Here is a 15,536-nt window from a genome sequence, read left to right as displayed (position 1 = left end):
AGGATTTTAAAATTCAATACTTGTTTCCTTCTGTTCCACATGGTTAGAACAGGAGCCCACAAACGTGCTCAGCAATCATTTCTAAAAACCTTGATAGCAACTACAGTGGTTTAAAACAGTCCTAAGATATTTCCATTCTCTTTTTTTGGGTCAGACGACACAGTGATAGCTGTGAGTACCAGCTTCTGCCTTTACTGGAGCTATAAAACAAATAGAGATATAAAACAAATCCAACCAAAGCACATACAAAACTGTACAACATTGCTTGTCAGACTGCAAACATAAGACTTACAAACTTGCATCTCTCTTAATGCTCTAACAAGTAATAACACACGAAAAATAGAGCTGGAGTGCCCCCTGTGCACTGGGGCAGGCACAAAGCCTAGGAAGTGCTGGGAGCACATCCCAGGCTCCCAAGAGCCTGCACACTTTCAGAGTCTCCTGTGAGCTTTGCAAATCTGAACTGTGGGCTGTGAGCTGCCCTGGCTGTTTGTACATAATGGCAGAATGCTCTGTGATAGACTGCCTGCCCCAGAAAAATAAAACTTCCAACTCAGCATAAGGTGCAGACCTCTATTACTATAAAATGTCAGTTTCCACCACCATCATCCGGTCATTGACTTGTTTCCTTGTGGCTGCAAGTTAAAGCAACTTCCAGTCATAAAGAGTTATTTGCCTCTTCACCACCATGAATCATACCACAAATACTGATGAAAATGTATTTTCCTTGGAAAACAGTCTGTCTAGACTACTGAAATTGAATGTACAATACATATATGGGCTCTGTCATTGAATGTTATTAAAATAGTACTTAGTATTTTATTGCTGTAAATAAAATTATTGTCTAGCTACCTTTTATATTCCATTGGTGTTACTGCACTTGCTGCAGTGAAGACTAGTAACCCATTTTTACCATCTCTGGAACACCAAGAACGTTGTGTTTAATAAGTTTCTGCTCACCCTCCCCTCCATCTCCTCTACCTTGGAAACAAAGTCACACTCTCTTTTTTTTTTTTCTTTCCCTTTAAAAGTGCAAACTATAATTTGAACAGAACATTATGTGCATTGATTGGACAACCCTTGTATTCTTGGAAAATAAATGTCTAGGGAAAAGATCAACACTTTGTTCTGACTTAAAATAAGAATTTGATTTAAAGGAAGTAAAATTCTTGCCACACTATTAAAACCATGGAGTTACAAATAAATTAAAAGGAGCTGGAAGAAACCATCAGATCACACATCAAATTAGCCTCTGATGCAATTAACTTCCAATGAGGTCTCATAATGGGAGATTAATAAAAACTTGTGCATTTACTAAGAGTCAGTTTGACAGACCTCTTGAGAACAGGTTCAAACCTACTCTGACTTGTAAGCACTAACAAGGCTTAATAAATACAGCACTAGAACAATTTTATCTATCTCCTGTTATTTTAATTGCATCATTTCAGCTTTAGAAAGTAAACATAAATGTGTTCATTTCTTTAACAAATTATCTACTAAAATCTAAAGGCATATGAAACAGGACTCCTGTTACATCCCCACAAGTAGCAAAAGCACATGCCTGAGATTACTCTCCTATGTGAAGTGAAATATTTCTAAGTGCTTGCTGACCTGGGAACTACCTTTGTGAGCTTTCTGCAGGCATTAGAATGTAAAATCTTGTTCTTGAATCAGCCCAAAAGCTGAGCCTAAATCTAATGCAATGTCTCTTTAAAGATCCTGCAGCAGGGAAATCAGTAAGTCTGAAGTACTGGGGAGTCTCAAGCCAGGCTTAAACCATACCAGGAAACCAAGAAAAATAAGGAGGACTGGCCACCCACTATGCACTATTAGTGGTGTCTGACTGTGAGACACACTCCTCCTACATGATACTTTGCACAGGTCTGAAAAAAAAAAAAAAAGAAGAAAAAATTATTAACATGTAAAGTACTAACCAAGATTATGAACAAATTTCTCCAATTACTTTTGATTGCATACTGTGTATGTTGTTCCATTTAACCCAAAATTTCCACTGAAGTGCTTATATTTGCCCTCAAAGAGCTGAATGATCTTTTTCTGTAAATCTGTGCAAAGAGTATCAGACTTCTCCCCACTTACTTGTACCATTTATATTCTGTACCTGGCTAATAAATGGACCACAGTCCTTTTGGAATACAGAATTACTACCAAACTTACACTTAGTATTTTACTTGCATATCTACATTAATTTACAGAAACAGTTTTAGCATCAACCTTTTTGGGGCACTATGATTAATTTTAATACCTGTAAAGGCAGCTTACCTGTTCTCATTGCCATGTTATGGTCACTTTTGTACCACACATGGTATATGCCCAGAGGATGGAAGAAAAGGCAAGAACTTGATGTGTCTCACAAAATTTCTTGATGTTTCTACACATCATGTAACTTGGAAATATTCCCTAAACTTCTCAACTAAAAGGGAGAGACACATTTCTCTCCAAGCCCAAAGCTGCTAGCAAAAAAGGGTGCTGCAGCATGGGAAATGAAAGTTGTAGCTTTGTGTCTGGAAAGCCATTGTTAGACAACTCCCTCTTTTCCACCAGAACAATGCTCCTGTAACTGGACAGTATGGAAGTTGTGCCATGCCAATGATAATCAAACAGCTGAGAGAACGACATGTGTAACTCCTACACAATTACAACCACTCAGATTTTTATCCCTACAGGCAACAGATGTCTCCCATTGCTCCCTCTGCCCAGATCTTCCTCTAGCTTCTTTCCATCCCCCTTCCATCTCCACTTTCCCTGGAGGAAAAAATATAACCCCCTTGGGGCCTCTGTGGGAGACTCTTTAGAAGGGATATTTCCTCTCAGCACATGTGAAAAAAAACTAAGCTTCTTCTCCCTGCATTAAATTTATGATGCTCTGTCTTTAGGAAGCTCTCTGCAATTAGAAGGTTTGTTTGCCCCATTCTTCCCACCTTTATCTTGAGATCCTAATGGCCCTGCTGCAAAAAAACATTGTGACCGTTTTAAATCTACGGATGTTTCTGCAAGGTTTGATTCACATATATTTGTGTAGAACAGAAACCTGCCTCACATGAATCTTGCTGACATTATTTGCTGGGGTTGGGTAGGGGACACTAAAGAGCAAGGAAGGAAGGAAAGGACTTACAGAACACTGTATTTAGAGATCCACAGAAATATAGGCATTACCATTCATTTCAAGCCTCAACCAAAGTAACCAGAAACCATTCTAATTAAATAGACATCAGCAAACTCCTATTTCCTTTGTGCTCCAAGTGGATATCAGTCCACATTATAAAACCACTATGCATGTGGCATAAATCAGCATCATCTTGGCAGGCTATACTAGAAAGCCTCCAAATTGCAGGAGCAGGAAAAAAACAAACTAGCTCTACACACTGTCTAAAAGCTGTACCAGCAATGAGACCAGGGAAGCCCACAGGGCAGCCCACTGACCTGCTAATTGTTCTGACTTAGAGATGTTTCCTCAGGTTACTCTCTGTCCTAGAAGCAGCAAAATTATTTACACTGACACTCATTATTTACACTGCCTCTGCCTCCCAGTACAGCAATTAGAACATCTTTCCATGAGTACCACCAGAAGGACAGTTTTGACCATCAGTAGCAGTATAAACTGCTGGGAAGCACCAGTTTTTAAATCACTATTTGAAAGTCTGTTTCCAATGCCAGCCATGACAGGAGAACCTCATTAGGCAGGATCTGGTCTGTAGTTCAAATTTTGCCTCCAAAAGTTGCTGTAATAAAAAATTTTTATACTCACATATACACAGTAAATAAAATAATTTAGTTCAGCACAGCTTAAACAGAGAAAAACAATTTACATGGACCTGGACTGACAGGACAAGAGTGAATGGCTTCCCACTGCCAGAAGGCAGGGTTAAGTGAGATATTATAGAGAAATTCTCCCCTGTGACAGTGGTCAGGTCCTGGCACAGGCTGCCCAGAAAAGCTGTGGCTGCCCCATCCCTGAAGTGTCCAAGGCCAGGTTGGATGGGGCTTGGAGCAACCTGGGACAGTGGAACCATGGGAGGAGGTGTGGATGATCAAGATGATCTTCAAGATGATCTTTAAAGTCCCTTCCAACCCAGGCCATTCTCTGATTCTAAATCAGACTTCTACTACAGAAGCAGCAAGACTCAAGGAGAGAATCAATCTCCACAGTAGGGAGAAAAAAACCCCTACCATGAACCACTGCATTCAAACAGTAGGAACATTTAGACCAGAGTTAGGAAAAGGTTTTAAAATGAGATGAGAGCCTTCCATGGGACTAATAAGGGATAAACACAGCAAACTGGAGCTTACTATACTTGGACACAAGAGCCTAGAACTACAGTTGCCTGTAGTAATGAAGATCCCAACCCTGCTGGAAGTTGAAAGCCCCATTCACTCTTCCTTTTTTTTTTGCCATTAAGATAAGAAAGTCCTGCGCTTAGGTAGAGTCCCTGGTCCTACAGTGGATCCTACAATGTCCTTCTTCAGTGGATCTAAACTCTCTCAAACCCCACTCTACTCCAAATGTTAAAAAATGAAAAAAGAAATTAAGCCATGCATCAAGTTCCCATATTAATACCAGAAGTCACAGCCAGCATCACACAGGTAATACTGGCACTGGTAATATTGGCATTTACTCAAAATCTCAGCTCCTGCTGTATGACACCAATGTACACAAATACCCCAAACCTGCAGGGCACAGGGAGCTGTGCCCATCTGCACTGTGCAAGATCCACTGGGAACTCCCAGTGAATGGGGCAAGAGTTAACCTCTGCAGGCAGGGCCAGGACTCCATACACCAGAGCTAAAGAGAATTCTGTATTTGCTAACTCAGGGTAGCTCATCAGTTTGAGCGCTCTTGGTCCAGGTTTGGCTCCTTTTCTTTCACAGACAGCTGGAAGTGGTGTAAAGGTTGGTTCCCTGTTTTGGAGCTTCTGCAAAAAGGCCAAAGCACAAAGCCTTGGAACAATGACCTGAACCAAGACCCACCCAAATCAGAGTCTTTCCATAGCCTTCAAGAATTTTGGACCAAACTACAAGAACCAAGTTCCTGTTCACAGGAGGTTGCAGGAGGTTGACATGATTTGGGACCATGAAGTCACACATCCTTGCTGTAGGTGTTCTGAACACAATTAATTAAAAATCTGTGGCAATATTCACCAAAACACAGCAGAGACAGAACATTGTACAGTTAAAACTTCCATAAGGGCAGGACTGGAGCATCTGTGCATCTGGTAACTTGCCAGTGCCCAGCAGCAAATTCTGCCTGTACCTTTAACCAGCCAAGGGACAACTGCTCATTGCTAGATAACCTCACAACTGCTTCTTACCATGTATGTTTCTGGGAGATGTTAATATTCACTTTTAAGAGGAACTCATACTCATTAATAAAAAAATAGACGTAAACACAAGGAAAAACAAGAACAACAACAAAAAACACCAAATGGTACAAAAGAACAAACCAATTACTTAAAACTTTCCTGTTTAGTAAAGCAGCAAAATGCTCTGAGCTATAGTAATTAGGGGATAGCAAAACTCAAAATACAGAGGATTTTCTTAAGCTATGGAAACATGAAACCAAAATCCCAATACAAGTGCAACTAGCAGTTTACTTCCACCAGATAGCATATCAACTGATTGTTAGGGCACACATTCTGCAAATGCTAGAGACCATGAAAATCCCAATATTATTTTTACAGATTGGAAAAACACAAAGGCCAAAAACAACACCAATAACTCAAATAAAAAACTCATGCTTATGTTTACATAAAAGTTTGATGAGTATAATATATTCATCACACTCCCACAATTATTCCCCGAAAATACTATAAATATTATTTTGACAATGTAATTATAGTTTTTACTTTAACAGTGGCAGCAAAGTATTGGCACCAGTCCCCCATACAAAAACCCTAACAGACAAAGCAAAGATCACACATTGAAACTGGCAACTCTTAAGGTCAGGGCTGTCCTTTTTTTCTATGTCTAAAAAAAGTCTGTTTAATTTAGCAGCTGGTTTATTTAAGCTGTAGTCCATATGTAGTTTTAATTATGCTAGCTGTAAGCAAAAGGAAACCCCAAATACAAAAATAAATGGTAGTGCAAATTTTTAAACTCTCTTTTCTTCCATGCAGCTGAGGTATGTTCTTTCATGCTGCTTTTTGGGATTTAATCCACTCAGGACCTGCTTTCTCCCTCTTCCTCTTCCTCAAAATTAAAGCTAATGTGAACCTAAATTGAGAAATGTCACCTGTCAACCATTCATGGTGACTGTATGACAGCTAAAATAATTCAAGCTTTATACCCACTCACTCATTCCATGTAAATCAGCAAGTAACATGACTAGTACAAAAAAATCTGCAGCACAATAATTTACTGGTTTTGGTCACAAACACCCCCAAGATCTCCACCCAAACAGTATGACTCCTTCATAGATAAATATTTGGGGCACTGATGTGGGAAGAGAGGAAAGATTAACTTTCCTTCCTTAATCCTGTTGGTTTAAGTTTAGTAGCCATTGTCTGTGAGAGTGTCCAGGACACAATTTAGAAATTACATCTTCTCCAAATCCCCATAAACAAGTCTGTGTGAAGACACTTGCTCAGTTCTCAGTTACAGGCCTCTTTTTATAGACAACAAAAATTTTGTTTCCCAAATGCACTGGATGAGCTCTGCTGTTTGTCTAGCAAAAAGTTACTACCTGTGTTCCACCACACTTTCTAAGCAAGTTTTAAAATATTTTTTATATAGAAAACACCAGCAGTAATTTGGAAATTTAACCACTCAATGCAACATGATAAAAGAACTACAAAAAGAAGTGAAAGCAAAATGCAGTTTTTAAAAGAATAAAACAGAAGAATGAAAAATACCAGACAAGAGATAAAAGGGAAGCACAAAAGATGAGAGCTGACTCTTTCACTCAATATTAAGAACATTTAAGTTCCATAACTGACCACTCTGTTTCCTGTTGATTTAAAATATTTTCCTGATTGACCAGGCATTTAAAATAATTTCAAGAATAGGTGAAGGCTAGTTAAGACTGTTATGCCAATACATAAGCCTCTAATGCTCAGATTTTCAAACTAACTAAGCCTTAAATACCCAGATTTTTCTACTCACTGGTTCTGCAAAGGTACCACTCCAATGCAATTCCAAAAGTCCAAGTATTTACTTCTAGCTCATTCTCCTACTGCCAAAATAATCTTTTTAAGGGGACCATAGCCTTAGGGGAAGGCTTCTCCCCCATCTTTCTTCTAGAGGAAGAAAATAAATAAAGAGATAAATAAATATAGACAAGAAACAGTAAACAGTTAAGGACACATGGCTGCCCATTTAAGAAGGAATACAGGAAAATCAACTCAGTGTGCTTTGGCAGATCTGAAAGCGTTTCCTTCCCTTGCTCTTCTGTACCTTCAAAATTAGCCAGTCTTGATTTTCCACTGTAATTCCCAACTGCCAGTCCTTGAGTGCAGAAATGGAAAAGGTCAGAGCAAAGAAACATCTCCTGTTTTTTTTCAATGAGTGAGTACAGAACTGAAAATTTTGTTTCCCCTACATCCTCCTGGAAACGTAGAAATCACTTCACTGGTATTTAGCCATTTTTGTTTTCAGGAATATTTTTGCAACCATAACAATTTAACCCTGTTTTACTCATGTTCTTCTTCAGAAAAACAACATTTGATTAACTACATCGTTTTCTGTAAGCCATTGAAAATTACTTTGGATTAAAAACTTTTTAGAACTGAGAAGGTACCCAATTTAGCAGTTGGAAATTTATTTCCTCTTACCATTTATTCTCAGCCATCTCTCCCAAAGAAATATCAATGTGATTTTCTAGTACGACATGAGCACCTACAGCTTATATTTAGTGGCTTTTGAAACCCAGCATGCCCTCACTTTCAAAAACTTACAAAAAAATCAAATATCCTTCTCTGCTCAGCCATGTGATGTTCCCCTGTAGACCTCAGGGGAGCTTTTGTCTTCTTCATCAAAGAAAAAATGCTTCCATCCCATTTGGCTTTTACAAGAAACAATCTCTGGAAAACTACAGATAGGCCTAGGTCCCTTACATGTCATTTTTGAAGCACACCCCTATGCTTTTTAAAATTTATTTTTAGTGTTTATGAAGGAGTGATATTTTTATTTATACAAAGTTATGGATTCAAAGGTTACTCAATGATATCTCATCTGCAGAATGCTTCTCCTCCACACTGATTAATTATAAAAAACTTCCAAAGGCACTTTCTTCTCAGACCATGAGCAACCCATAAAGCACCAATGGGTCAAGAACAACTGAGTTTTCATTAACTGAAAGAAAAATATGCATGAGAACCAATCAGGTCCAGAACAGCTGGAGCAGTTCAACAACACTGACTGAGGATGAATCCATGGTACTATTAATGGTCCTGGTGGACAGAGGAGAAAAAGGCAGCTGAAGAGAGAAAAGAGAAGGATAAAGGAAAAAAGAAGGATAAAAATAGGAGAGAGAAAAAAGGAGGACAAAGGAAAAAAGGAGAGAAAAAAAGAGAAGAGAAAAAATAGAGAAAAAGGGAGAGATGGAAAATGGTATAGAGGAAAAATTGAGAGAGGGAAAAAAAAAGAAAAACAAGAGGGGGAATAAAAAAAGCTCAAAGAAAGGAACATTTTTTTATAGCTCCCTTATAAGAACAGAGCATTTGTAGTACTTGAAAAATGTTTAAAATATCACATTTTCCCACACATCCTCCCTCACCAAAGGAAGCATGAACAGGTGTTAGACATATGATATTCATGCTGCTGAACTTCCTACCAGAAAATGCTCAGGTTACTATAATAAGTACAGTATTAAAAAATTTACACAGAGTCATCTTTCATCACTGCTTTTAAAGGCATGCTGCAAGTTCTGTTCTGAAGAGAGTATCTGTAGCTGCTCAACTACCCCTGAACACACTGCAGAAAACTGGAAGCAAGGTCAAATTGCAGTTCACAGATTCAAGCTACAATCCAATACATTTTAACCAAATTTCTGGATTTTGTAGAATTATGAGCAGAAACACTCCAAGCCTTGCTCTAACAGGCAGCACACCTGGACACAGGTTTTGGCTGAGATCCCCAACAGGCTCCAAACATTCAGTACCAAAAAAAATCTGTGCCAGCAATGGTGTGGCAAGGAGAAAGAGTGGGGGCAAACAGGCAACTCTAATACCATAAAACAAAGGACTAAAAAGGTTTGTGGTTTTTTAATGAAAGTATTAAAAAGAAAGGAGACTCTTATTACAGGGACAGCTGGCTTGTACATGGGATTGAACAATCTCTGAATGCTGTATGTATGAATTAACTATTTTTCAACCTACCTGAAGTTTCAAAGAGCTGTTTCAAGACAGACATTCTAACTCACCTTCAAGGATTTTGGCCCACTGCCTTAGTGGTATATTATGTAATCAAAACAGTCACCTTTTCCACAGCTAGCTGGGACAAGTATTACAAACATAGAGTAATTTATCTCATTTTTAAAAGCATTGAAAAAAAGAAAAAGTAAGATCTACGGTGAAAACATGCAGTAGAGTTGTTTCAGTAAATATACCGAATTGACAAGCCAAAAAAACCATGTATATAACCCCTGGGCAACTATTTTTGAAGTATTACTCATAGCATAGCGGATGCAAAGAAGTCTGGATTTATTTGAATAAATATTAGCAACAGTTTTTAGTCATACCACTTTGCACAACACCACCTTTTTTGTTTCTTTGATGATGTCCTCTCCCTTAACCATCACACTGGTCACAACAGTGGTCAAACAATTCATACTTTTATTTCATTTCTGGTTTTATCCATTTGAAATTGTACCACACTGAACTTTCTTACAAAAAATAAGCACACCACTCACTTACTAGCCTTAACAGGTACCAATGGATTAGAGTGAAAACCTGCCATAGATCAGGTTAAATGAATTTTTCAGTCTGCAGAGAGAATTTTCAATTTCATCTATGTAAATACAATAATGTTGGAACTTCAAGCTGATTTAGCCTATAATAATTTGTTCTGAGAATTTTTCACATAAACATGTAACATTTATGAACATAAACATTATTTAGTGCTGCTCACCCTGCAGTACAGCTTTACCTCCTCCTCCTTGTACTTTGTTGCTATGGAAGCAATATGAAAGTATTTTAAAAACCTTAATAATACACACAGGCACCATGAGGGATCATCCAATCCAAGCAGCCATTTGAGGGAGGAAATGATATCCACCCAAATGAACAACTTGAAATACTCCACTTAACACCTAATTATCTGCAAGAACAAAATACACTTCCTACTCTAGCCCTGTGACTTGATTTCCTATATGAAACATGAGAAGAATCATGAAACAGAATCACAGTTAATAAATACAGAACCATTTACTAATTTCATGGGTCTCTTTTGTTTCAGCAGTGCTATCCAAGTCCAATTTAGCAATTTGCTTCAGTAGAACTAACAGCCAAATTTAACTGTTAACTTCTAAAGCAAACCCTGCAGAAGGAACCTGAGCTCTAGGCACTACATTAATTTCCACTTACAACAAAGTTCACCAGATCACTCAGCAAGGAATTAGCAACATTTGCTTGTCTAGAATTTTTTTGTTGTTGTGCTAACATATGTGGAATACATACACCTCATGCAGAGGTTTCCCAAGAGATCAATGCTACTTGCAGCATCAAATGAAGCACCTACCCTGGGCCAACACAGCAAATCTTAGTTATAACTCAGATGTATTTACTGAATGGTTATGTAGAGTAGCAGTTATAAAACAACTTCTACCAAAATCCTGTTAAAAATTTTCTTGTTGATGCCACCCTTATATTCAATGTTGATAAACAGATTTTTTCCAAGCCAGAGGGTGGTGTAAAAGTGCCTGAAGCAGATAATCAAATTACTGGGTTTCACCCCCTTTGCTTTTTGCTCAATAGCATTCCCCCTCCTTCAAACTCATGAGCAGAGCACAGCACACACGTGTGAGAGCCCAGAATGGATGCTTTCAAGGGGCTGAAGGTGGCAAGCCCACTTTACCTGTACAGCTTTTTGACCCCAGGGCTGTCCAAGGCCCCAGCACAGGCAATGACACGCTGGACAGGGTCACCATGATATTTTCTGAAAAACTCCCTTTGCTCACAATTTCCTCCTGGGAAGCTGAGAAGCCTCAGAGAGAAATGTAAACAATAATTACCTGACTTGCTTCTCCCTGTTTTGCTGCTTTGGAATGTGGTTTGGACATTGTTTACCAACAGGTCAATGTTTGATTGGTTCCATGTGAATTGTTTTTACTTAATGACCAATCACAGCCAGCTGTGTTGGACTCTCTGAGTCAGTCATGGGTTTTTATTATTCATTCTTGTCTAGCCTTCTGATGTATCCTCTTTCCTTAGTATAGTTTTAGGATAGCGTAACTAACTGTATGACAGCTATTTCACCTGCTTTCACAAAACAGCAGAAAAGCAGCAGCAGAAATCCAGTAAAAAACCTCATCTGAGGAACAGAAGTGAAAAGAAATAACAGACACAAGAAAATGAACATGCCATGCTGTCTGCAACCACAGACAGTCACAACTGGAGTCCAATGTATAAAGCTCCACATGCACACACCGGGAAACACAGACTGTGAGAATTACTGAAAACACTTAATATCCAGTGAAATGAGTAGCAACAACTACCACTAGTACTACACAGTCACATTTTCACTGCATTGAAAGAAAAAACTCATCTGTTAAGGTAATGTGAACACTACTCAAATCAGAGACCATCCTGACTGGCCAGCAACCATGGTACCCAAATGAAAACTAAAAATAAATTTAAGAAGTCACAGCCAAAATTTGCTTCCTGGAATCAGATAAATTATCTTAAGTATCAGCAAATAAAAAGACAGTAAAACAGCAGAATGTATTCTGAATGGAGGTACTACAGGAACTTTTCCTTTTATAAAACTCAATTTTTCTGCTTCATATTAAAAAGTTTCCAAATATCTTTCCTTTAGCAATCTATAAAGAACAGTTCAGTAAAAATACAGCTAAATAGACTTGAGGCTGAGACCTTTTTCAAGAGAGGGCCGATTCTTAACTGCAATTCAAGAAAGAATTCAGTTTATTTATAAAACAAATCCATCAGTAAAGTGACATCATACCATGTGTGCAAAAAAATATAATGCAGGCTATGCATTTAACAAAATCCCCAGCCTTACCAGTAAGCAACAATTCTTCTTTGATTTGTATTCCATGAAGCAACTTTATCAAATGGACAGATGTGGAGATGAGACCCAAGTTCCTATTATTAAATTGGGAATAAAACATAATAATTCACTTTATATGCAATACACTAAAAAAAATTTAAAAGGCTTTTCATTTAAGTTAACAGGAAATCTTTAGCATCTTCAGGACCTTTGAAACAAAAATAATTTCTCCTACATTACTGCCTCCCTATCAGCAGCCACATTACTACATCAGAAGCAAATCAAAGGGGTTTATTGCATCATTCTGCATTTTACCAATTTTGGGCACAGAACCTTCAGAGCTAAGTGTCCTTCCCTCCCTTTTTGCTACTCTTCCTATCAGACATTAAACATTAGCAAGTTATTCCTATAATTTAAACAGCTTTATTTCTGTAACAACTTTGCTTTGTCTGGAGGTCAAGCATCTGGAACAAGAGTTCTTACTTCATAATAAACTTGGAGGATTTTCAATGCCAACAAAGCAATTAGTGACAGCTACTAAAAAACAACAGGGCCAGCTCAAAGGGAAACATACAAAACTCTCAGAGAGAAGTAGAGAAGGCCGAGTTATCATTTATCCTTTTTCCAGTGAGAAAGAATCATAAGTAGACTCTCAAAACGATTTGCATTGCAATTTTTGTGGTTAACAATTAGCAGAATTCTGCCCCAGCACAGAAATTAAGACTTGGTCCCATGTCAAAATTACATTTAGTTCAATAAATCAAATTTGACAAGTCTCAAGAAACCAATTTTTAAGACTGTAGTCCCCAGTAATTCTTTGATATAACCAACTTGTGACAGGTTAGGGCATTTTTTTGTTGGTTGGTTGGTTTGGAATTCCCATGGGGCAAGAAGGGTGCTTGTTGCTATTTTGCTGGGTTTTTTTACAAATATCAACCAGACTGTCAGGTTTGCACTAACTACAGCTGGTTGTATCACAATCATCCCTTTAATGTTGCAACAGACAAAGAATAGAGAGGCTAAATAACTTAAGGAACCAGATTGATTTAATATCCTTTAAGCTCAACTTGCCTGTATATATGTATCAGGATTAATATGCCTAGTTCTACATGCTGTGTTTTGCCAGGAAAGCCAGACAGATTTAAATTAACCTTAAAAGACATACTAATTCTGTTACTGATTATTAAGACCATTTAATTATTCATTATGTTATAAAAATTAAGAAAGGGGGGAAAAGTATAGTTCTACAGTCAGGCTGCCAACAGGCTTATATCATTTGTGTAATCAACTTGGATTGTGGACCCCAACACTTTGTTCTATTACTGACCTACAAATAGGTCAGCTATTTTTGTTTCTTGCATATTTGAATTCAAGTGATCCCATCAAGCAGGAAATGCCAGTTAATAAATCAACTAACACAGGGGTGTAAAATAAGAATCTCTTTTGTAAAACCACGCCATCATCAGAGGGTGGTACCTTGGTATGGCTAAAAGGGTCGATAACTATACCTCAGGACATGCTGATTCTTGGCACACTCCACACAGGCATTCCTCAGACACCTGAAGCACTCTGCTACCAGCAGCAGGCAGGTGTCCAAATCTGCCAGACCACAGGAGTCCTCACAGGTCTGCTCAATGGCACTGGAGGTGCTTGTCAGGATTTCCAGCACATCCTGAAACACGCTTTCTTCCGCCGTTTCTCTGAAACACAGAAATTGTTGTGAAGAAAAAACAGAAATGCACTCCTACCAAAAAGCCTATGACATTGGCACTTCTTATTGTAAACCCAATATTTCTGCAGCAATCTTTAACTATTCTGAGTATTTAACTACTCATAGTAGAAGGAACAAAAACATCACACCATCCTCCCATCAGCCTTTTCATAAAAGGGGCTGTAGGAGAGTGGTGCTGCCTTAGTATTCCTCATGACTTTTCAACAGCTCTGTGGAATTTTAATGCAACTTTTTTAATTTAACTTTTTAATTTTAAAATTTTAATTTAATGAAAATGAAACAAAAAATTCTCCCTAATATGTATAGCTGGTAGGTTTATACATGACACTGCATGAGATGAGAGGAAATGTCAAGTAGCATTAAATAAAATGTTCACGCAGAAAACTCTTCCTAAAGGAGAATTAAAAATCCTCTTGATCAAACACTACTGGGTGATATGGTATTACCTGCATCCTGATGCTCACTCAAATGCCTACACATTTGCACAATTAGAAATTCTACCTCCTCTTTCCTAAGTGATCATGTCCATAAATCAAACCATAGAATCAGCAAGGTTGGAGAAGATCCTTAAGATCATCAAGTTCAACATTAACCAAACACTGCCAATCCACCTTGTCCCTAAGCACACCCTTAGACATGTCTGGAGCCTAGGAAGGTACAAGCTGGATATTAGGAAAAAAAATTTCACCTAAAGAATAATAAAGTACTGGAATGCTCTTCCCAGGGAGGTGGTAGAATCACCATCTCTGGATGTGTTTAAAAAAAGACTGGACATGGCACTTGGTGCTATAGTCTAGTTAAGGTGTTAGGGCATAGGTTGGACTCCATGACCTTAGAGGTCTCTTTCAACCTCATTATTCTGTGATTCTGTGATTATTTCCCACCTCTGCTCCTGCCATGTTTCCTTTCCTAGACTAAACAACACTCTTAGTCTTTACTCACAGTTCACATTTTCTAAAGTTCCTTATAAGATTTGTGGCTCCAATAGTGACACTTTTATGCTAAGCTACATCTTACTGACAGTGCAGGGTCTCCAATGCTGAGGTCTGCTAGGGCATGGAGGAAACTTACAAAGAAGGGAGAGTGCAGAAAGAAATACAACAACATACACTAATGTCACTAAATTACCACAACATTAGGTTCCAGATCTTCAGGAAGCATGTCTTTTATTCTGCAACCTCACAGTTGATCAAGACCAATATATTTACACATTCTCCACGTATACTGAAACATTAAAAAGCCCACCACTGCATCACTTGAGCATTATGGGGAAGAAGCTACATTTTACAGTGGTGCAATACTGAAGGGAAAACACCAAAGTGGCACAAAGAACAATGACCAAAAGCAGACTTTAAAATGGGACCACTCAGCCCACTGCAGTTTCCTCCTATCAGCCTGTGCCTTTTGTTGGATTATCCCATGAAACCAATAATGAAAAAACACAGAACCCAGTGGTCAGTGCAAGATGTACTACTGTACAACATTCACTTATTTAAATTGGTAAAAAGAGAAATTAAAGAAGCCAGAAGATGTTCTGTGAACATTTTTGTGACTAAATGGGTAAAAGGATAACAGTTATTCTTGTGCTGGAAAAGCTCCACTCTCCTAGCAGAGCTGTGCAGCAGAA

The 15,536-nt window shown here is 38.2% G+C and overlaps 1 protein-coding gene across 1 annotated transcript in view; it reads right to left on the bottom strand.

The window, feature by feature from the left end:
- Positions 1–15,536, bottom strand: part of ATXN10 (ataxin 10) — a 74,611-nt gene that overhangs the window by 56,617 nt on the left and 2,458 nt on the right. The window contains exons 2-3 of the mRNA XM_063153942.1: positions 13,686–13,877; positions 12,190–12,272 (exon numbers count right to left, since the gene is read on the bottom strand). Of these exons, the coding sequence (XP_063010012.1) occupies positions 12,190–12,272; positions 13,686–13,877 (275 nt within the window). The remainder of the gene's footprint in view (positions 1–12,189; positions 12,273–13,685; positions 13,878–15,536) is intronic.

The sequence above is a fragment of the Melospiza melodia genome, chromosome 4 (genome assembly GCF_035770615.1).
Source record: "Melospiza melodia melodia isolate bMelMel2 chromosome 4, bMelMel2.pri, whole genome shotgun sequence".
Lineage (NCBI taxonomy): Eukaryota > Metazoa > Chordata > Aves > Passeriformes > Passerellidae > Melospiza > Melospiza melodia.
This window is presented reverse-complemented; position numbering and strand designations above follow the sequence as displayed.